Source organism: Meriones unguiculatus, chromosome 19 (genome assembly GCF_030254825.1).
Source record: "Meriones unguiculatus strain TT.TT164.6M chromosome 19, Bangor_MerUng_6.1, whole genome shotgun sequence".
Classification (NCBI taxonomy): domain Eukaryota; kingdom Metazoa; phylum Chordata; class Mammalia; order Rodentia; family Muridae; genus Meriones; species Meriones unguiculatus.
Genome location: NC_083366.1, coordinates 11216188 through 11239412, shown reverse-complemented (window position 1 = coordinate 11239412; position 23225 = coordinate 11216188). Strand labels below are relative to the sequence as shown.

General features: G+C 41.2%; 1 protein-coding gene across 9 annotated transcripts in view; it reads left to right on the top strand.

The window, feature by feature from the left end:
- Cacnb2 (calcium voltage-gated channel auxiliary subunit beta 2) overlaps positions 1 to 23225 on the top strand; it is a 391015-nt gene that overhangs the window by 122910 nt on the left and 244880 nt on the right. The window contains exon 1 of one of the 9 annotated variants that reach the window (XM_060372291.1): positions 11155 to 11745. The exons of 7 other annotated variants lie outside the window; for them this stretch is intronic. In XM_060372291.1, coding sequence (XP_060228274.1) covers positions 11698 to 11745 — 48 coding nt within the window. In that variant the 5' untranslated portion in view covers positions 11155 to 11697. Of the gene's footprint in view, positions 1 to 11154; positions 11746 to 23225 lie in introns of those variants that run through there. One more of the 9 variants, XM_060372294.1, reaches the window with a different exon arrangement.

The window sequence follows — 23225 nt, the reverse complement described above, 5'->3', positions numbered from 1 at the left end:
AGGAATCTCTATCCTAGGTTCATGACTTTCAGGTTTTGTCCATGACCCATTTAGTTTAACCAGACCTGTCTGTGTAACCATTGGGTTGGAAGTGCCCCCTGGAAGCTGGTGGGATCATTAATGGATACATGACTCAAACAATGATTTTCTTTCTCCCTCAATCTGGCAATGGAGTTATTTCAAGAACAGAGACTCCCTTCAACATGAAAGCCCCTGAGTACTAGAGAAGGAATAAATAATATGAAGTCCATGAGACCTTTTTAAACCCTACTGCTGCAACTGGAGAGATGTGCAGCATTAAGCAAGCCACTCCCCTCAGATCTGATTTCTTGTTTGCCATCCTGGACTAAAGGAATCATGGTCACCAGGACACAGTCCCTCTTGTCCTTACTTTTCCTTTACACTTGGCTCATGCCAAGCCCATGAGCATGGTGTGCAACTCCTTCTCCCTTGCTGCCCTGAGTATCTCACCAAATGCCATTTGGTGTGAGACATTTAGCGTCCTCTGAAGGTCAGTCTGAGGAACAGCCCTTTAAAGCCTGCTGTGGCATTTCCCGGCAGGACCGTCAGGAACACTGCTGCTGCCTTTACAAGATGTTCCTTTTTATGGGACTTCAGGAGAATTTGGTGTCTGCTCTGAGTGCCAAGCAAAGTGGCGCTTCTGAGCATTGGTTTTATTTTAAGCCTATGGCCAGTAAATTATGTAACTGACCGAGTTTCCCTTTTGGAGTTGCCTGTTAGAAAGCTTACGGCCAGATTCACGGCTCATCTGGAGGAAGTGTATTGGTCATCGCAGGGTGTTCCAGTCTTCTTTTATTGTAACTATGTATGTAATTTAAACATTATTTTAAATTTTGTTCATGAGAGCTTAGCTTACTGTAGGGGATTTGGCTAGCATCTATAAGCCCAAAACTCAACCCGTAGAACTACCAAAAACAAACTACTGTTCTTTCAAATTTTCTTAAATTATTTCTCATGTTTGGTGAGAGGAAGGAAAGGAGTTGGGAAGGGAAGAGAGAAAATATGGATTGTATCATTTTCACATGTTATCAACTCCTTTAGTTAAGCGATGTCTTAGTTTTCATAAGAAGGTATTGAATTCTCATAAATTGGGTCTAAAAAGTAACATAAAACTAGGCAGCAGAGTATGATTTTCCTTGGGTAAGACTATATTTCCTGCTGTCTACCCTGGTTAATTGCTTATAGTTCTTTTTGCAGGGTTGAGGCCTTGTGGGCTTTCTCTACTACACTCTATCATGGCTATTGTTGCCCTTGTTCAGTTTGTGTTTGGGCAGTCATGTTGGTGAAACTTTTTGGGTGTAGCTCATGACATTACTAGGAGGCACAGCCTCACAGCAATTCCCCTGTCCTCCGGCTCCTACAACCCTACACAGCTTTGATGCCGCAATGGGACCATCATGCCACTGTAACCCTAAGGGTGCAGCAGTGGTATGCCTACCTTGGTGGTAACTGAAAGCTCTCTAACTTGACGTATGGTCCACTCAACAAGAGGAAAATCATGTGTGGCACTGGAAGCAGCCAACTGCCCAGGACTAGTGAAGTAATGGATCTCTTAGAAGAACTTACAACTACAACTACTTTATTAAACCAGCATAAAGCCTAACTACACTCTAAATATGTGTGCTTCTATCCACATTTAAGTGTAGTCCTTACAAGGAAGCTTCTCTTTGCAATGGATAGAGACCATTGCAGAAAGCTACAACCAATCAAAATACAGATCCCAGTTCCAATGAATACATCTAAAATCTAACTCCCAAAGCTAAGGCTCAGGGAACTTTGTAGAAGATGGGGTGGAAAGACTGTAGGAGCCAATTCAACACTTTTTGAAATCCTTTGCTCAAGTAGAGAAAAAAGAAAAAGAGTAACAAATAGTATATACCGATTCCTACTGGGCTCTAGTCCATACAGTAGACTAGAAAACTTAACACAGGTGATTCTTAGCCAATTCCTATAATGTAAATTCCAACTTATTTCTAATTTATAAATGAAGAAACTTAGTCGCACTCTTTTTCACTGCGACCAACAACTGAGTAAAACAATTTAAAGGAATTATTTACTTTGGCTTACAGTTTCAGAAGTTTTGTCAAGAAAAGCATTAAGGCACACATCATGGCATGAGAGAGGGAAAGAGGAAGAGAAAGAAATTGGGAGGAAAGTGGAAGAGAAGGAATTTTCAGAGAAAGGGGAGAGGGGGAAGAGATGAAAAGGGGAGATTGGTCCTTGTTGTTTTCCTCCTTTCTCAGCTTTTATCCACTCAGATCTTTATGTAGGGACAGGGTCTTTCACATTCAAAGTAGGTCTTCTCTCCTTAGGTAATTCTGCCTGAAAATGCCACCAGTCACACCCAAAGGAATGTTTTACTAAGTAAGCTTCAAGGCTTTCTCAATCCAGTCAAGTCTAGTCAAGATTCACCATCGCACCATGGCACAGAGAGTTATTTGTCCAAAAACAGGCAGGGTAAGGTTTTCAGAATTCTGAGTTATTGTTTCTACCATTGTGTTCTCTGCCAGGTAAAAAGTAATTTTACAAGCTGGCCCTGGTTTATTAACTCTCGAATCAACTGGCAGCTACTTTCCCCACAGTGAACAGAGTTGACTTGCTTTTAAGTGGCTTCGTTCCAGTAGTTTCCAAATCACTCTCATGGCCTATAAACATTCACTCTCCAAACTTCTCTCATTTCCTTTTTTTTTTTCTTTCAAAGTCTAGAATTTCACTCATGGGAAAATTCACTCTGTATTACTAGTACCATTTCCATTTTAAGACAGGGTCTCACTATGTAGTCCTGGCTAGCCACCCCTGGGCAGGTTGTCTGGGATTTTATAAGAAAGCAGGCTGAGAAAGCCATGGGGAGCAAGACAGTGAGCAGCGCTACTCCATGGCCTCTGTGTCAGCTCCTGCTACCAGGTTCCTGCCCTGTTTGATTCCTATTCTGACTTCCTTTGATGATGAACAGTGATGTGGAAGCAAAGGCCAAATAAAGCCTTTCCTGCCCAGGTTACTTTAGTCTTAGTCTTCTATCATAGCAATAATAACCCTAACTAAGATATACACCAACTGATTGTCTAATACCAAATGACCATCTTTGCAAACATACATACAAATAGCATTATACAGAGTAGGTTGTATTTATGTATTTAAGAATATATATGCATATGCATAGATGCATGTACCAAAATTAATGATAAAAGAGGTCATGAATTTGAAAAAGAGCAAGAAAGGCTCTAAGGATAGGTTTGGCTTGAGGAAAAGGAAAGGTAAAATAATATGATTATATCTAGATCTTAAACAATAAAGTAAGTAAAATGAAGTGGCAAATTGTTAATTTTGTAAATGAGTACCATGGTGGAGTTAATGGCAGGATGGTTGTAACCAAGAATCCTTATGACAAGAATTAAACATATTCTCTCTCTCCTTCTTTCTCTTTCTCTCTCTCTTCCTCTCCCTCTACCTCTCTTTCTCCCTCTCTGTCTGGGTGTGTGTTCCTGTGTGTGTGTGTGTGTGTGTGTGTGTGTGTGTGTGGTGTCTCTCAGAATTTTTGAGTCTATCAAGAATGTTTTGTGGCAACTGAAGAGGAAATGTGCATTTGTTTTTCTTGATCATTCCAATCAAAGAAGAAATTAAAATAACCACTTGGATGTATGTTGTGCTGTGGTCACTGTGGATTTGCTCATGAGATAATATATCTGAGTAACATATCTTTTTCTAACCAAAGACCAATATTTTTTCCTATATGCAGGTTGTATTTCTTTCCATCCATAATGAGTAAAATGAATGGGTCAAATATATTTTCAGAATAAAGGATGCGCCATGGTGAATGTTATACAATGGATGGTCTTGGACTTGGTTTTTGTTTTTTAGCCTTTCTGATTTACATAGTGGACCTTTGCCTTTGCACAGTGTTTCTCCTTCAGTTGAGAAGTAGTGATGTTCTCTTGGTGCCCTGAACTCTTTTGGGGGAAACTACAAGTCTGAGTAGAAAGGGTTTGGGCCAGAGTAGGAAAAGGAGATAGATAGAAGTTTTGTTTGGTTTGCTAATTTCCTTATATAGAGTCTGAGTGATCTGTGGAAATTAAACGACAATACAGCAAGCTACAAATCCAACTTAACTCAATACAAAGCCTAGGGAGACAGTAGGGAACCTGAGTGAATGTTAATGTTTAAATGTTTTACTATTTTGTGTTGCAAAGTAAGGACATGCCCTTAGGTCAATTTTGAGAGAATCAAAGAAAAAGGATAGAAGTGGCTTTTGACATTTTTTGCAAGTTTCCTTGAGCTATGCAGGGAAAGGAGGGCATTAGGTTTAAATGGGTTTCATGGCAAGATTGTTCTCCTTTAGATGTGATTATATTATGAGATAAGAAGGGATTATTAGGATTACTCAGTTTTATTACACTCTTGACTATAGTGTGTGTTACATAAGCTATAGCACAAAGTTTATCTTCCAAGTAACCAACCTATGCCCAAAGGCTGCATGGAGTCAAAGACAGTTAAAGATGTGACCCTATACAAAATCATAATCTCAGCCAAAACATTGGAGTTTCTTTTCTTTTTGGCGGGGGGGGGGGTGTTCAACTACTTGGTTCTCAAGCATGAATTTTGTAAATGATAGTTTTGAGTCAGTTTCAAAGGTTGGACATGCCTAAAACCTACTTAAGCCAAGTTTCCATTCCATGTCTTCTAGTAGTTTGGGAAGTATGATTTCTCCCCTAACTACCTCATTATTTTGCTAACTTTTGCTGTTATATGTGGATAACAAATTATTACTGAAAAAAGATGATTATTGGTCTGAAATTTAAAAAGAAAACATTGTACTAGATAAAAGAAGAATACAGAAACCTTGGGAAAAAAACTGAAAAAGAAGGATATGTATTTCTGCAGAAGCTGAGTAAAATAGAATTGTGCTTTTTGGTGGTGGAAGAAGTGAAGATTAAGGCTAGGGAGATGGTTTAGCTTGCCATGAAAGTGTGAGGATCTGAATTCAGATTCCTAGCACCTATGTAAAAAGCCAAGGGTTATGGTACACATCTTTAATCCTAGTGTTTGGAAACCTAAGACAGGAGGATCTCTGGGGCTTGTTGACCATCCACTTTAGCCAAATTGGTGAGCTGCAGGTTTAATGGGAAAACTTGCCTCAAAGTATCAAGGTAGAGGACAATTGTAGAAGACAACCAACATTGACCTCTGTCTTCCATGTGCTCCTGTACACACTTGCTCACACACATGGACACACAACAAGAAGAAGACAAAAAAGAAGAAAAGAAGAGGAGAAGGAGGAAGGAAAGGAGGGGGAGAAGCAGGAGGAGTAGGATGAGGAAAAATCCTAGCAGAAAGGCCGTAGTGTGCTTACCACATACCTAAACCTCTCCCTCTCCTTCTTTACCTGATCATCTGGTCACTTAAGCAGAGACATTTGTAGATGCTTCCCCTCCCCTCCCCTCCCCTCCCCTCCCCTCCCCTCCCCTCCCCTCCCCTCCCCTCCCCTCCCCTCCCCTCTCCTCTCCTCCCCTCCCCTCCCCTCCCCTCTTCTCTCCTCTCCTCCCCTCCCCTCCCCTCCCCTCCCCTCTCTTACCCTCCCCTTCCCTCCCCTCTCCTTTCCTCTCCTCCCCTGCCCTATCCTCCCCTCTCCCTCCCCTTTCCTTTCCCCCCTCCTCTCTTTACCTCCCCTCCCCTTTCCTCCCCTTCCTTCCCCTGCATTTCCATCTTAACTCCTTCCCACCTGGCAGCCTCAGCTCAAAGAGCACTTCCCAGAAATGCCTTTTCTGCTTTTAGCAATTTCAAATGTCTACCTGCTCTATATTTTCATCACATTTTGAGCTTTCATCCAACTAACGTCCTAGTTTCTAAAAGGGATAAGTTTGTGTGACTAATGGATTCAAATGGCCCCCCTGGACCTTGAACTCCCTATGTTTAAAGACCTTGACTGTATTTTCTGTTTTGTGACCAGCACCTGACAGACTCCTGTGCAGCCCAGTAACAGTCAGGTGAAATTGACTCAACAGACAGACGCGGAGAGTTGGTTTGTTGCTGTTGTCTCTGGTTTTATGTTGTTACTGTTTTTGCATTTATGGAAAGCAAGGTAGTGGGTTTTTGGTGTACTTAAGCGCTCTAGGCTCTGAATATGTGTATCTGTAACAGTGTACTGTGATGGATGAGTATGAAAGAAATACGGGGACTATCATGACTCTGGGGCTAGAGGCAGGCTTTGGGAAACCTTAGTTACTAAAAAGACTGTAACAGCCAAGCAGAGTTACTCCTGGTGAGAAACCTTCCATTCCATTCTAGAAAGTATGTCAAGATTGTGGAGACTTTGGGCATTTTAAAATTAAACTTGTTTTTAACTGATGTATAAAATTATAGAAAGTTATGCTGACAAGATGACTCAGCAGGTCAAGACCTTTTACCACCATGCCCGATGACCTAAGTTCCATCCCGGGACCCACGTGGCAGGAGGTCAGATGTGACCCCTGCAAGCTGTCCTTGGACTTCTGCACACCATCTGAAGCATATGCATGCCCATCTGTGCACAAAATAAATGTAAAAAATACATGGACACTCATACATGTTAGAGCTGGCAAATGTTTTGATATATCTTGCATGATAGTTGAATTAAGTTAAAACTTAACTGTCTCATTGTACATTTCTCATTTGTCTTTGATGAAAACATCCAGAGTAGCAAAATTTTAAAATATGCTATAATAGTTATCTGTAGTCACTCTGCTGTGCAGTAGCATGGTAGGGATTTCGAATGTGAATATGTGTGGTATATGCTTGCTTATACAGATATGTATATGGATGTGCTCACCCGTGTATGCACATGTGGGGGCCAGAGGTGTATTTCAACATTCGGTGTATTTCTCTAGCTTTTCCGCTGTATTTTTTGAAACAGGGTTTTTCACTGAAGCCAGTGTTCATGAGTTTGGCTAGACTCTCTAAACAGCAAGCCCCTAGGATTGACCTCTCTCTGTTTCTGCTCGTTGTACCCTACGCTTAGAGTGGGCATCGCTGTGGCAAAGCATGGTGTGAGGGCTCAGAATCCAAACTTAGGTATTCGGGTCAGCTCCCAGACCTCCATGCCAGGACTTCTTCTCTGGGTAGCTAAGACCCAGTGTTCAATGCCTCTCCTCTGCCCTCTTTCCAGACTCTCCAGCTGCTGTGAGATCTTCCACAGCTGGCTTGATTTCTCCAGTGTCATTCTCTTCTGAGGAGATGCATTGTCTCAATTGCTGTGTACTTTCTCTTTCCTCACTAGGAGTAACACACAACATGAGCAGTAAAGAAAGAATCCCCACATTTCATAAGCCATACTCAGGAATGAACTTCTTAGATTTAAAATGCCTGTCATTGACTTCACATATATGTACCTTTGGTTCTTTGTGATGACTTCTATCATCCTTCCTTTGTTATCACTTTACAATATTTTAATTTAAATATACTATATATTATTACAAAATACCTCAATGAACCATTCAGTAAAACATCATCTATTTTATTAACTGCATTTGATTTGATTACTTTGTAGCTGGACATTAATTGCCAATATGTAAGCCCAGCAGCTTCAAATTCCTTTCTGGTTTTGGAGAATTGTCTAGTAGTTTTAGATCAAATTAGCTGAAGAAGCTTGTTTTTCCTACTTGTTAGTAAAAATAACAGTTATTTTCACATTTTAATGGTCCAGTAGTTTTCCTGCCCTGCTGGGTAAAGCCTGAACTCTCCTTCAGAGTTTGGGACACTAGTCTGTACAGACTGCACTCATGACCTGTGCATTTCCCCCACTTCTCTGCCCCATCAGTTCCTGCCTCATCATATTCTTTCTTGGATACTTTGAATTAATTATTTGCTCCAAAAGGAATACCCAGAGATATTTTTAAAACATGGGTTTCATTTCTTTAACTGGGGTAAAAGTAGCAGTAGCTTAAGCAATCTGAGGGCATATTTCTTTTCATATTGCGGTGCCATGACAGGCCACTTTCAACTGATAGGACAGCTCCCAATGAGAGGCTAGAACTTGTTGCTGTGTCTTCTGAGTGTACAGCCTGATTTTCTGCGTTCCTTCAGCAGTATATCTACCTTAGGACAGCAGGAGAGAGGAAAGGGCAAGAGGAAGACTAGGTCCAGTCTCTCTGAGGACATCTGTGGGGTTGGCATGTGCCATTTTTTTCTTTCTTATTGGCCAGAAGCTAGTCATGTACCCAACCCTCAGCTGATAAGGAAGCTGGAGTATTTGTTTTAGTACAAGCGTCTATGTTTATTCCAGTTATTATGGATGACAGGATAAATGAATAATAAAGGTCCAAGTGTGAATTCACATCTCCTTTTCTATTTTCTGTGCTCGATGCTAAAAATGTACACATAGATAAGGACTGAATTTGGGGAGAACTAAGTTTTATTTGAAGACTATGGACCAGGCGTGGTGAAGTATACCTGTAGCCCCAGCACCTGCGAGGTAGAGACAGGAGGATTAGGGATTCAACACCATCCTTGTCTGCACGGTGCACAGAAATCTGAGGACATCCTGTGGTGTGGGACCCTGTTTCAGAGAAGCCCAGTGGGTGGAGAGGCATCTCAGTGGTTAAGAGCGCTTGCTGCTTTCCCAGAACATAGGAGTTGGGCTCCTAGTTCCTGTGTCAGTGTGGCTCACAACTGCCTGCACTTAGAGTTCCAAGGAGTCCCAACCCCTGCTTCTGGCTTCTGCGGCACCCGTACGTATGTGGTGTATGCACACATGCACACAGGGACGGGCACGTGAGCAAGTACAGGACAATCCCACGCAGGAAATAAAAACACAAGCCACAAACATACCTTGGGTGTATCTATGTGGTCTTCATGTCTCATGCACGCATGTTTTGCTTATGTATTGTACGTAAGCAGATGTATCATGTATCAGGTCTCCATGCAAGTTTCTATGCTGCGTTTACTGCCTGCTCAGCTGGCATTCTCCCTCTGCTCATTGCACCCTGGCCGCAGCACCACTTATCCTGTAGAAGGAGCCCACCTGTCCCTGACTTGAGGAACCTTTGAGGCTTACTTAGAAGTTTGCCTGCTGTTCCCATGTCCCCTCCTCACTGCATTCCTGTTCCCTCTGTTGTGCTGGAAGATCCTGCCTGGGTTGGTGGCACCTGCCTTATGTCAACACTTAAAGGACAATGGGCACATGGAGTCCCTGTTAAAAAGAAAGAAAAAAGAGTCATAAATAAAATGCAGTTTATTTTTCCCTATCCACGTCATCACGTTAGCCCAGCAGCAAGAAGATAGAAGGTCCCAGCAAATGTTGGCAGATCCCCCTAGAGGGCTCAGCTTCTTTCCTTGGGTTCTTGAATGGCAGTGTGGGTGGAATCTCTAATGAGCTGGGGAATCTCATATTGTGTTTAAAAATATCATACTTAATAAAAAGTTAAGTGAATTAAGAATCAAATTCTGAATCCAAGAAGAGATGACACTTTCCACCAGCATTCTCATTTTATTCTAACTTGGACTTCATTTTTATTCTTTGTTTTATGTAATGTGAGATAAAGGAGCTTTTTAAAAACACCTTGATCCCTCCCACCTTTCTGTCCATCCAACTTCATGCTCTCTCTCAAAAAGAAAATTATCAAAATATATTAAAATTTAATATATTAAAATATATTAAAATAAAATTTTAATTAAAAAATCTTGAAATTTATGTTTATTATATTGCTATACTTCTTACTAAAGTTTTATTTTTCAAAAAAAAACAAACTGAAATCCTGTGTATTAGGAATATATCTTGTATACTCCAAAATATGTCAGTCTTAAGTCTTAATTTTAAGTTAATTTCAATTTAATTTAGAAATGCCTGTGACTTAATCAAAACTATATCAGTGCCTCTCAATTTGAGCGTCATGACTCCTTTTTTGGGGGGTGAACAACCCATTTATAGGGCCACCTGTTAGATATACAGCATAACAGATACTTATGAGTCAGAACAGAAGAAAAATTACCGTTATGAAGTAGCAACATAAGGAATTGTATTAAAGGGCTACAGTATTAGGACAGTTGAGAATCACTGCTCTATATTGTCCTATTTTTCCACTTGATCCTTCAAAAACATTGATGATTAGCGTGTGATAAACCCAGATAATTTGGGGGACTGTGCAAAGTCCTGGCTGTTAATTATCACTGCTGCTATATTACCAAACACTCACCACTTGGGACCTCGGTTCCTCTGCCATCATATACGAAGTCTGAATTAATGCAATGGTATCTTCCAGTTCTCAGTCATCTCTAAGCTGAACAACAAGAGCAATACAAGATTGTTACCCAGGCTCTAGAGAAAACATGGTCAAAACCTTGAGAATTAGTAAGCTCTCATTTTCTACGGGGCCAAAAGAACATAATGGTGGTTGTTGAGCTTAGACTATGGTGTGAAATTAATTAAAGTAACTTCTTAAGTCATGTGGAGTGACTTGGGGTGGGGCAAATCTGGATCAATATGTGCGGTGTGCTAAAAGGTTATATGAATCATTGCTTATTAGCATGGTTGATATCATCCAAATTAATAGCCGAGTCCCCAGTGCCTTAATGATTCATCTTTCATGGTGTGATATGTACAAGGTCTCAGACAAAGAATGTAAAGATCTTCTCTCTTTCAGAAAGCTTGGGGGAATGGTATAAATGATAGTTTACATAGAGTGTTGACTTGTAAGCTCTCAGGCTTATGGAACATTTGGCTTATTGTGTCTAAATCATAGATGATATATTACTTAACCAATTAATTAGGTCTGACTCTGATCCCATTAGAGTCACAGCCAGAGCTGTGTTTATTTAACATGCTTCGATGTAGAAAATGGGTCTTTGGCAGCAAGCAGAAGAAAAAAACAAAACAAAACAAAAACAACAACAAAAAAACAAAACCTGTACAGCTGCAGTGGCTGAGTGAGTCAGGTCCTGAGGCTACTCCAGCAATCTTCCTTACAATTCCTTTGAAATACATACTGCAGGACAAAGCGCCTCTCAGTGTAGAGGGTGGCTCTTCAGTCCTAAGAATCCACAGTGAATTAAAGTCTAGACTCACTCATTTGTCAGTCGAAGGGGAGGAGGGAGAAAGAGCAAATCAGATATGCTCAAAATGTTACAGAGGTACCAGTGAATCAAGGATGCTGTTGCCAGTCTGTGCGTAGTGAGGAGGGCGATGTAACAGCCAAGCAGCGCAGGAGCAGCGTTGTTCTCAGAAACAGTCACATAAACAGCAGCCAGGGTAGGCCTCCTCCCTTCTGAAGCAGCATACTGCAGCCTGGTGAAATGCAAGGCTCTGAGGTTGGAAAAATCTCCGGAGTTGAGCATGGCTACTGTAAAAGCCTTGCTCACAAACCCTGATGATCTGAACAGGCAAAACTCCACATTAGCAAGCGATCCTTCGGGAAGAGAAATGCTACCTTTTCTAGGTTGTTGCCAGTAGGCAGACCCCTTAAAGAAGAGCTCAAATTACCTGTAAGGAAAAAATTTTAAAAGGCAGTCAGAGAGAACAAAGTTTTGGCATGCCTGCAGAAACAGCAGTGTCTGTAAAAACTACCTAGAGGCAGCAGCTAAGTGTTGATTTGCCCATGACTCTTACCTGGGAGTGGAAGGTGGGAAGAAATGGACAGTGGCCGTGACAACAAGACGAGGCACGGTGCAGCTTGGTGAAGCCACGCTCTGACTGCGTCCTGCCCCCTCTTCATGCAGTGCTGCGGGCTGGTACATCGCCGGCGAGTACGGGTGTCCTATGTAAGTTCCCATTGTTGTACAGTTGTGGCTAGGAGCTGAAAATGTAACTTGTGTCTGTCTGCTCTATGTTGCTTCTTCTGATGCTTTCATCCCTGTGCTGAACCTGACAGAAAATCAATCATTTGTGCCATGAGTTGTCAAGGCACCTGAGGGCAATGAGATTCCGAGGTCTTTCCGGAGATGTTTCTGTGTGTTTATCTTTTATACCAGGTTAATTTTGTAAGGTTGGAAATAACTTGTAGAGGGACTGGTTTGGTGTGTATGTGTGTATGTGTATGGGGGGAATCTATTGTCTCAGATATCTGTATCAGTTCAAACCAGTTGATATACTCTTTTGCTTGGAGTTTTCATATTTGAATCATGGCATGGGAAAGGAAATTATTTTCTAAAAGATGAAATACTATGGAGTTTGTAAAATTTCAGACAGCCACAGTGGCTAACGTTAAATCCTATTTTGAAGAGCTTCAGAAAAATAGTAGATGATAATCGTTTGATGGATGGCACAGCTGTTGCAATAATGCAGCGTTTCCAACGGCTTTATCATCCCCTGGCTGTTTCTGTGGAACAGCCCTTATTTCGTGGACCTGCTGTGTTTTTGCAAAATGGCTGTCTGAGTATTAAATTCTAAAAGGCAGACTCTCACAGATAGTGAAGTACCACTGTTTGAGAGGGCTGGATGTTAATTGAAATACACCGCACTGCTACGCGAGCGGACAGACTCCAAGGAAGTGCTGGCTTTATTTTCATGCTCCGTCTGCATGCAGTCTCTTTATTTTCATGGACCGGTGTGAAAGGGAGCAGGCGATTTATGCAGGCTGGCCAGACTGCAGTGCTGAGTGGCTTAACACTGACTTGAGATTGCTGGATGCAAAACAAATAGAACGTTGACAATGAACACTAATCAATTCTTAAGGGTGTCACGAAGGAAATCTGTGACCTTGGGAGTTTGGCCAGCAGGGGAGATGCATCTGAGACTTTAGGACAAACAAGGTCAAAATCTGCTATATTCTAAAGCATAAAGTTGAAGAGCAGAGGTGGGAGGAGGAAGACAGGATCATTACATTCTTACAAGATTTGGAAAGATCTCCCTTTATTAAATAAGCTGCTAAGACGTTTAAAAGCTCCCTTAATTGAAAGGGTTTTAGACTCGTTATGTACTTGGTGCCATTTGTGTTTTGAATGCAACAGCTGATGCGTCAGGAGTAAATGTAGTTGGGAGATATCCAGTCAAGGGTTTTCTTAAAGACGACATCTGCAGAGATGGATGGATTTTTCCAATAGAAAAATTAATTTTTTATAAGATCTGGCCACAAACTTTTTAGTGTGTGAAACTGCCTAAAAATGAAAATCTTAAAATAATATCAAGTTTAAAGCCTCTATTTCCAAGAATTGATGAGGACTCTGACTTCTGTGGCTTTATGTTTTTCTGTTTATTTTTTATTATGAGTTAGAAAACATCTATTGCTGCATTTGCCTAATGTATAGGGGGTTTTGAACTGTAGTCTCAAGGTTGTGATTTATATTTTGCTTTCCTGTGCCACACATGTAAATACATAGAAAGAACAGACACCACAATCTGTTTTTTTGGGGGGGGAGGGGTGTTGAGGGGAGTCATGAGTGAAAAGTGTGATACTTGTTTTTTTATTATTATTAAACATTTTATGCCGTATTTTGAGTGAGGAGCCATAACGATATACAGCATACATGTTCTAAAGACTTTGTAAACTCATTTACCTTGGTCTGCTGTATAAATTTTTTAAGAATATTTTGTCTTGGGGCTCTGACTTGTTACCTACATGTAGCTACTTCTGCTTTTTAACTTCTGGATTTCAGTTTCCTTTATCGATGGCCAACTCAGAGCGATAGGTAGGTAAACTCTAAAGCACACACTGTGTCCTTAGAGAGAAGGAACCAGCAGTGTGTACAACTGTGAATGAGACCTAGTGCCTGCAGATCTGATGCTGGGTGGACACTGAACCCCTGGTGGAAAGCATTTTGAAAGCTAGCCCAAACCCCAGGACCAATGGATGGGATGTCCTATTGTCATTTCTCAAATATATTTTCAGTTTTGGAAAATGACAACTTAGATCATACCAGTACTAAATTCAAACATTGTATATACATATAAATCAGATATCTATTTTATGTAGTTGTATATATATATGCAAAACATTGTGAATTAAAAACATGTAAATAAGATGACAAATATGCTCAGTCACCCACTGCATGACTGCATTTCAGTCAGTGATGGATTGTGCATGTCTTAGAGGTCTAGGCAGATTGGGATGCCTGGTAATTTTCACATCTTAGTTTGTTAATATACTCTGTGATGTGATGTTTGAATAGCTACAGGAGTGCCTGGTGATGCGTCCTCACACTGGATATCCATTGACAAGTGCTGTGTGTATTTGTGTGTGTGTGTGTGTGTGTGTGTGTGTGTGTGTGTCAGTCTTCAATCTTCTGGGAGTTTTTTTTTTCTTTCTTTCTTTTACCTCTTTTTCTTTTAGGATGACAGATTTGTTAAGGATTCCTCCTACTCTCACACTGTCTTTTAGAGAGAATGGTGAACATTATGTGGGCAGCAAAGAAAGTTCTATGCACGTGCCGCCATCCTTCACTTCTAGCTCTTCACCTGTCTTAGCTTTCTTCCCTCTTCTGTTCAACATTGGCTTAATATCCAAAGCCCCAAAGCCTTTTCTGTGAGCAGTGAGTCCTGCCTATCGGCTAGAAGCCTTGTTAATTCTGTAAGCCTCAGTATATAAGGCTCTCATTTTGACATTGTTATCTATTGTTGGAATTTAGTCTTCATTATTTTGTTTATACCTAACAGTAAATTTTTAGACTCTGGTTATACACCTTACAGGCAATCCCTATGTTTACTTAAATTGCCTTGCTACTGCATTAAATGGTATAAAGAGCCATTGACTGAATAACAAGCATTAGTTTAAACATGGCGAGCTCTAACATGAACCTGGAAAACACTGACACTTGCATCCTTTGGGAGAAGGGATTGGTTCCCGTTCTGCTCAGTGGTTACTCGAGGTTCAGGTGGCCTTCCATGCTCATAGGTTCCACATTTGTGGATTTCACAGCAGGATCAAAAGTCTTTGAAAGAAGTTGTATCTGTATTGAGCATGCCTAGCCCTCTTTTCATTCCTCAACAGTGCAGTGTAACAGCTACCAGCATTTGTGTTGTAGTACATGTTAGATCATCTAGACGTGATTTAAAGTATGGGAAAGAACAGGCACAGGCTATATTCAAATCTCACCCCATCTTATACAGAGGACAAACGTCCATCAATATCGATACCTATAGTGCCTGCAGATACTAAGGAAAGTTGTGTAGATTAAATGCACCTTGTCTGAAAGGCTTAGGAGTACAAGTGTTTGAGATTAAGGTTTTTAGGTTTGGGAATATTTTCATAGATTTTTTTCCCTGACTGAGCCTCCTTCGTTGAAAATTCTGAAATGGTTCAAAATATAGGTATGCAGGTCAAACACACAGGAGAGCTGACACTAAAATTTCAAGTGGATGGCACTCCAGACGAGAGACCATGCAGCAGGGCTGGAGAGATGGCTTGGTTAAGGACGTTTACTCCTCTTCCAGAAGACCTCAGTTTGGTTTTCAGCACCCAGGTTGGAGAGCTCACAACCGCCTGTATCTCCAGCTCCAGAAATCTGATGCTCTTCTGGCCTCTTCAGGCATCTGCATTCACAGGGGCACATAATCACACAAAGGAAGGTTTTGCTGATATTGTGGTTTGTTTGCTTGTTTTAAAGAAACCAGTTACTACCAATACCTCTAACATCTGTCTGTTCACCATTGCCCACTTCTCCTAGCAAACCCATTTACCTGAGTTCTAGCACCACGGGTTCATTGTTCCTGTATCTGAATCTTATACAAATGAACTCAGATAGGATAGTTTCTCATCTCATCTACCTGTCACTCATCCTTCATTGATAAGACAGCTCTTTGTGGTTATAGTTCTATTCTTATTCTTATGGTTATATAGTATTCCATTGTAGACTAAACCATTAGATAGTCACTCTTCCAGTTTAAATTATTGTAAGCATTACAGTTTTAAACAATTGTGATATGTTAATATTTAGGCACGTAGTTCTGTTGGATTTTGATCTAAGAGTGAAAGTGTCAAGTCTGAGGTTACAGAATACTTGTATTCATCTTAAGTGGGTACTGGTAAACAGCTTTTCAAAATGTTCCACGAGCTCATCCTCCTCTAGTTGGCAGTACTCTGCCAGGGACTTGCTTGTCTGTTGCACCAGAGCCAGATTGTAAGCAACAGCATCCTTTGATAGCCTTCTTTTGCATTTCCTTATTGGCTAATAAAGTCAAGTGTTTGGGCATCTGATTATCCTTTGTGCAGTACTTGTTGCAGTCTCTTGCTTCTTTTCTTTTAGATTTTCTGTCTTTTGAGGCAATTTTGTGGATAAAAGAACTGATAAAGAAAATAGAAACCGGCGACTTAGCATATAATACCACTGGAAGAAAATGGCTATAAAGAAAACTCATCAGATTGTGGAGTTAAACCTAGCATAAGTTGAGATTTTGATGATACAAGTTATTTACTATGTCATACCTGAGAATTTTCTTCTCTTTCGAGGCTGATAATTATCCACTGTAATTAGGATCACAACAGAACACTGAAGATTTGAGACTTAAAAGTTTGTCAGTACCTGTACACCAACTACTGTAGAGATGCTTTTGAAAGCCTGGCAGCCATGGGAGACCCGGGAGGCAGAACTACAAGAGAACAGCAAAGAAGGAGGGGGAGAAAGTAGGAGGTGATTACTCTCTACTTGTTTGCTGCCTGTATTCATTGGTTATTACCAACAACCTTAAAAATCTTTGATAAAGGAAGGGGTTCATAATCCATACATTGTGAATCTCTGCTGAGAGGGCATTTTCTGATGAGATGGAAATCATTGTTTAACTATTAGAGTATTTAACTCAGATCACCACATGTTACTTTTGTGCATTTAGTGTGACTTAGTCATTTAGAGCTTTATCTATGTTAGAGCTTTTTTAATATGTTTGCCTCATGCATAGATTTTTTTTTTTAGAGTTAACAGGTTTTGCCTGCTATTTCACATCATTTTAAAGAATGGATCACCAAAATGTGAAATATACTCACATATGAAACTTTACTCAGTTATAAAAAAAAAAACAAAACAAAAGAACATAATTTTTTTTGATGAAGGGGAAACAGATGGATCTGGAAGGCATTATACATTAGATGACCCAGACTCAGAAGGACAAAAATCATGTGTCCTCTTGCAGGCAGATCCTAACTTTTAATGTTTGTATGTATAAGAATAAGTTAGTATGAGAGTAGGTGTAAACTGTGGAACTGAATAAAAGACCAACAGAGGGAATGGGAATGGTTTGAGGAAAGGTAGTGGGGAAAGAACAATTCTGGGCACGGCCAAGAATCAGGGGGAGAAAAGAGAAACAACAAAACCAATTTTGTTTGAAAACTAACAGAATAAAGCATAATCCTTCGTATGCTAGTAATAATCTGTAAGATAACTTCAAAGGTGTGCAAGGTGAAGAATTAACATGTTCCGGGAGAGAAACCATACATCAAGGCAAATTGAATTGCTAAAGGAATCAGGATGTGATGGTAGCTGAGCTGCCATTCAAAGTGAAATGATTCTTTTTTCTATGTGCAGTATTTTGTTCATTTTACTTGGATTGGACCTCCCCTCTCAGTGGACTTGGAGAGGGGCAGGGAGGAGATGAGGGAGGGAGGGTGGGGTTGGGAGGGAACGAGGGAGGGGGCTATAGCAAATAAACTAATTAATATAAAAATAAAAATTTAATAAAAAAGAATGTATTCTTATGTTTAAATAATTAAATTATAATTAAATTCAATTAACATGAAAATTTTATAATGCTTTGGAGCAAAAAAAAAAAAAGTCAATTGTAATTAAACTTGAGACAGGCTGGTGTGCCACATGGTAGAGCTTGCTGGTTAGTGGGACCACAGGTCGCGTCCAGCTTGCCTTGTAACTTTTTGTTCATGAGTCATGCTTTTCTACAAATTACATAAGTCTAAGGAAATCCTAAGATGTTCTTAGGAGAGGTATTTGCCTTCTAAGACCCACCTTTTAAATCATGTTTAGGGTCATCGAGGTGGCCCAGAGGTAAAGGCACATGCCACCAAGCTGCACGACCTCTGTTCAGCACCTAGAACCCACACAGGGAAGGAGAGAACCAATTCCACATGTTCTCCTCTGACCTCCACACATGCCCACACACAACACACACAGATATATAAAATGTAATAAAAAGCTAAGTCACATTTATATGTGAAAGATTACCTACTCCTAGATTTGAGACATGAGTTTTAACACCTTTTAACTTTGTCGTTATTAAATTTCTTTATTTTACCCTTTACATTTTTTCAATATGACATGTATTTATTTGCACATGTGTGGAGGGCCACATACCATGGGTGCAACATACCGTGACACTCATGTGAAAGTCAGAGGACAGAAGTCAGTTCTCCCCTTCCAGCACGTGGGTGTTGGGAAATTAACTCCGCTTATCTGACTTAGCAGCAGTCAGCTTTACCCTCTGAGCCAGCCCGACCCTTCAGTCTCTACTCTTCTATTTGCTAACTCATGTCCATCTTTCTCGGAAGTGAGATGGTCCTTATGAAGGTATGTACCTACATGGGAGCAATGTGTCTCAGCCTCAGAAATACCAAGCCTTAGCACTCTAATACTGCGCAATACAAGCTAATGAATGATTTAATTTTTTTCAGAGCTTTGAATCATGCTTTAATTGTTAGCTTCTCTTTACTGGCATTCTATTACTAGAGAAGAAGATAGGTGAACATTTCACAACCATTTCATTTCATAAATATTAAGGAACTGAGGTGGAGAAATGAAATTAGCCAGCAGCCACTTCTGTGCAGGTGAAAGGACAAGCTTGCCGCAGGATTTTCTGGGAATTTGAACTTCCAGTTGCTTTAATTCCTTCCCAGGAAGTCTTGGGTCACTATGCATTTCTTCTCCTCCTTCTTCTCCTTCTCTTGGGAGAGACAGGTCTGAACATGAATGACAATAGACTCTGAAGCAGGGATCTAGATCTTGTACACTGAAAAGGTTCTGGGAGAGTTGCTCTATCACTGTGGGATGTAAAGTCTTTTCATATAATGAGGACAACTAAAAGAGGGCTACTTAATAGTTTCCTGTGACTATTATGTATGCCGAAGTATGCAAAGAATTGCTCATCTTCACTCCAATGTGCACTGTTTTAATTTTCTTCCAGCTGTCCCTGAAGCAGCACCTTCACCTGTGCCATCTCTCTGGGAAGTGTGTTCACTGCTGTAAGGGGGGAGGCTTTGCAAAGTCTGTAGATTGATGCAGAACTGCCTGAGTCATACCTACACTTTATTTATGAAGCAGTTACCATGTTCATAGTCTTCCCTCTGAGTGTCTCTGAAAGTTATAAACATTACGATGAAGTAGACCTCTGCCCTCTGCCCTCAGAGCAGCCTACTTCTGGAGACATAAGTGTTTATAAAACACCAATGAGTGTTTGGTTTGACAGAATTTAACAGTTGGAGAACCTAATGCATGTGGAGGATACCACAAAGGCTGTAAAGATTTTACAGCTCTTTGATCACTTTCTCCTAGTGGGGCAGCCTTGCTAGGCCACAGAGGAAGAAGATCCAGGGGTCCTGATAAGACCTGGTAGGCTAGGGTCAGATGGTAGGGAGGAAGGCTCCTCCTTTCTGTGGACTAGGGGAGGGGATAAAGGGGAAAAGGGAAGGAGGATGAGACCAGGAGGAGACGAGGGAAGGGGCTACAATTGGGATATAAAATGAATAAATTATAAGAAATTTAAAAAGATAGAGTTAACATTTAGGAATTTCAGACACTGAAACTATTTTGTGTGAAAATCAAGTGTCAGAACCATATTTATAGCATAACAATGTTTTTACTAAAGTACTTCTGCTGCTATTGGTATCTACATGAGAGAAGGCCTCAGAGTCTATGCTGATGTGTGGGCAGCTCACAGAAGTGGTGCCATGCAGACACAGATGAGACTTTACTTTTTGCAGTATTAAACATTTGATTAGTAAGTTCTATTTTATGATAAATATTTGCTGTGATAAATGACTTTATTCTTCATCTTTTTCCAGGAAAAAAAATACACATTTGTAGGGTTAGAGGTGAAGCTCCGTGGTAGAGTACTTTCCTGAGTTCAGTTTCCAGCAGCACACAAACACACAAATATGCACATATAACTGCAACCTTATACAATGAATATTTATTATAGAATACACTCATCATCCACATAACACAAATATATATATATATCTTACAAATTTAATACTTATTTTTAATTAAATAAGATATATGTACGATTGCATCATGAAACAGTTACATTAAACTATATTGGGTAATAACCTTGCTTGAGAAATTGGCATATATATATATATATATATATATATTCAGAAAACTGGAGAGTTGGAGAACAAGTTTTGGCCAGCTCTTTGGGCTAGTCCTTCATGCGGTGTTACAGGAAGGTTTTCTTCCGGGGAGCTCAAGCAGATGCTTTGCTTTGCATGGTAAGAGGGTTAATGTGTGCCCTAGTGTGCTGTGCTGTCTTAGTCAGTGTTTTTCCCTCACCAGCATTCACGTCCACTTCCTCCTCTTTTGCAGGCTAAAGGACACCACTGAATTCATGCTTCTGTCTGCTCCAGATACATGCTCTTTGTCCCTGTCCTTTTCCTGGAGATCCCATCTAGACAGAACATAACTCTGGGCTCTGACTTCAATAAATGACTTCATTTATTATAATTATGATTGTTTTCACCCTGATCTCAGTTTTTCTCCTCCCTCCTCCCCTCCCAGTACCTCACTCCCACACTCCCTCCCATTCATTCCTCCTTCAGAGTAGGGTAAGCCTCCCATGGGATATCAACCAGCAGTGGCATACCAAGTTGGAGTAAGACTAGGAACTTTCTCTCTTATTAAGGATAGACAAGGCAACCCAATACGAGGAAAGGGTCCCAAAAGCAGGCAATAGAGTCAAAGACAGCTACTGCTCCCACTGTTTGGGAGCCCACAGAAGAGCAAGCTACGTCAGACTCATGTAGGCTTCCTGGTAGGTGGTTCAGTCTCTGAGCTCCTATGGGCCCAGGTTAGTGGATTCTGTGGGTTTACTTGTAGTGTCCTTGACCCCTCAGATTCCTACAATCCTTCCTATCCCTCGTCTGCATGATTCCCCCCAAGTTCAAGCTAATGTTTGGTTATGTCTCTGCATCTCTTTTCATCAGTTGCTAGGCGAAGCCTCTCTGATGACAGTTGGACTAGACACCAGTCTATGAGTGTAGCAGAATATCATTAGGAATCATTTCATTTCATTGACTTTTTTTTCCTGCCAGTTGAGTTTGGTTCTATTCTTGGTCTCTGCGTTATCCAGGCTCTGGTTCCTGGGCCACCCAGGCAATGTCAGGGGTGAGCTTACTCTCATGTCATGGGTCTTAAGCTAGATCAATCATTAGTTGGTCACCTCCACGATTTCTCTGCCGCCTTTACCCCAGCATATTGTGTGGGCAGGACAAATTGTCAGTAGTAGCTTTTAGAGCTGTGTTGGTATCCCAGTCCCTCCATTGGAAGTCTTGCGTGGTTACAGGAGATGGCCCGTTCAGGCTCTGTACCCCCATTGGCAGGAGTCTCACCACAGTCATCCTCGTGGGCTCCTGGGAGTTTCCATTGCCCTAGGTTTCTAGGTTGTCCCAGAGATACCCCTTACTCCAGTTTCTCTCCCTCTGTCTCCTCAGTCCCACCTCTTCCCACCCCACCCTCACCCAGTCTTCTCCCCCATCCATCTGTGATGACTTCAGGTATACTGTTTTCATTAATTAGTTAGTGAGTTAAGATCCCATAGGAAGTTTTCCTCCCTCTTCTCCTCCCAGTCCCTCCTTCTCACCTCCCCACCTCTCCTTCCAGTCTCTCCCCTCCCTTCCCTTCTACCCGCTTCCTTCTGCTCCCCTCTCCTGGTGTTCCTCTTTCTTTCTTCTCAGAGAAGGGAGACCTCCCATGGTTATTAACCCACCTTGGCAGATCAAGGAGGACAGGGCCCATCTTCTTTTATTGAGGCTGGACAAGGCTGTCTAGTTAGTAGAAAGGGATCTGAAGGCAGGCAACAGAGCCAGAGACAGCCCCTGCTCCTGCTGTTAGAGGTCCCACATGAGGACCAAGCTGTACAGCTGTTACATATGTGTGGGGGCCCTAGATCCATCTCACAGATACTCTCTAGTTGGTGGTTCAACCTCTATGAGCCCCTATGGGTCCAGGTTAGGTGATTGTGTAGGTTTTTCTTATGGTCTCTGGCTCTTTCAGTCTTTCCTCCGTTTCTTCATAAGGCTCCCCAAAATCTGCCTAATGTTTGGCTGTGGGGCTCTACATCTGTTTTCATCAGCTACTGTGTGAAGCCACTCAGATGACTGTTATGTGAACCCACAGTCTGCAAGAATAGCAGAATAATATTAGTAGTATCAATGGTGGGGTCTCTCTTGTGGTATGCCACTCAAGTTGAGCCAGTCATTGATTGGACTGAAGGTTTTCTGTGTGGGTTGGTGTCCTCCTCTCTCCACTGGAAGTTCCACCTGGCTATAGGAGGTGGCCACTTCAGGCTCCATATCCCCCCCTGCTAGGAGTCTGAGCTAGGGTCACCCCCATAGATGCCCAGGAGCTTGGACGGCTTCAGTTATTTGACTTTCTAAAGATGACAGCAATTTCCCATCTTTCTCTCCATTCTTCGCCAATATATTCCCAACAACACTATGGCCACACTGGAGCATCTTCTCCACTTAACCCTCAGCTAGATCCCAGACTGTGAAAATTTTAGTGCAATCTGAGCAGCACATTCTGGACCCTTCAGGATCAAGCCTCTGTAGCTTCCTGAGCCTTAACTCTGAGCTCTGTGGAGTCCCCGGACCCAGGACTCTTCTTCTCAGTGGAAGCTCTTACCCATGCTTGGTTAAGTAGCCTTGTTGCTTTTATTCTTAAAGGCACCTGCTCTATTTATCACAATGGGCCCTTTATTTATCCCCTCTCCTCTGAACGCCATTATTTCTCTGTGCCTTTTTCACTGCTGTGGCCCTTTGGCCCAGCAAAAATATTCAGCTCTAGACACATTCTCAGTAGACTCAATAAGCAAATATAAAACTAATACCAGGGAGATACTAGCAAATTCTCATTTTTCTATTGCCACCCTCTGCTCTCATGTGTCAATGTAATATGCAATTTTTCATTTTATGTATGTGCAGAATTCATTAGAGATTTATATGTATAAACACACAAGAGCTTTGGTGTAGTAACTGTTTCTTGTGAGTATGCATGAAGTAAAAAATGTTTGTCACTGAAGTTTTAAACTGTGTCATCAATTCATTCTATTGATCTCTTTCCCCCATTTATGGCCTGTTTCTTCTAAAGGT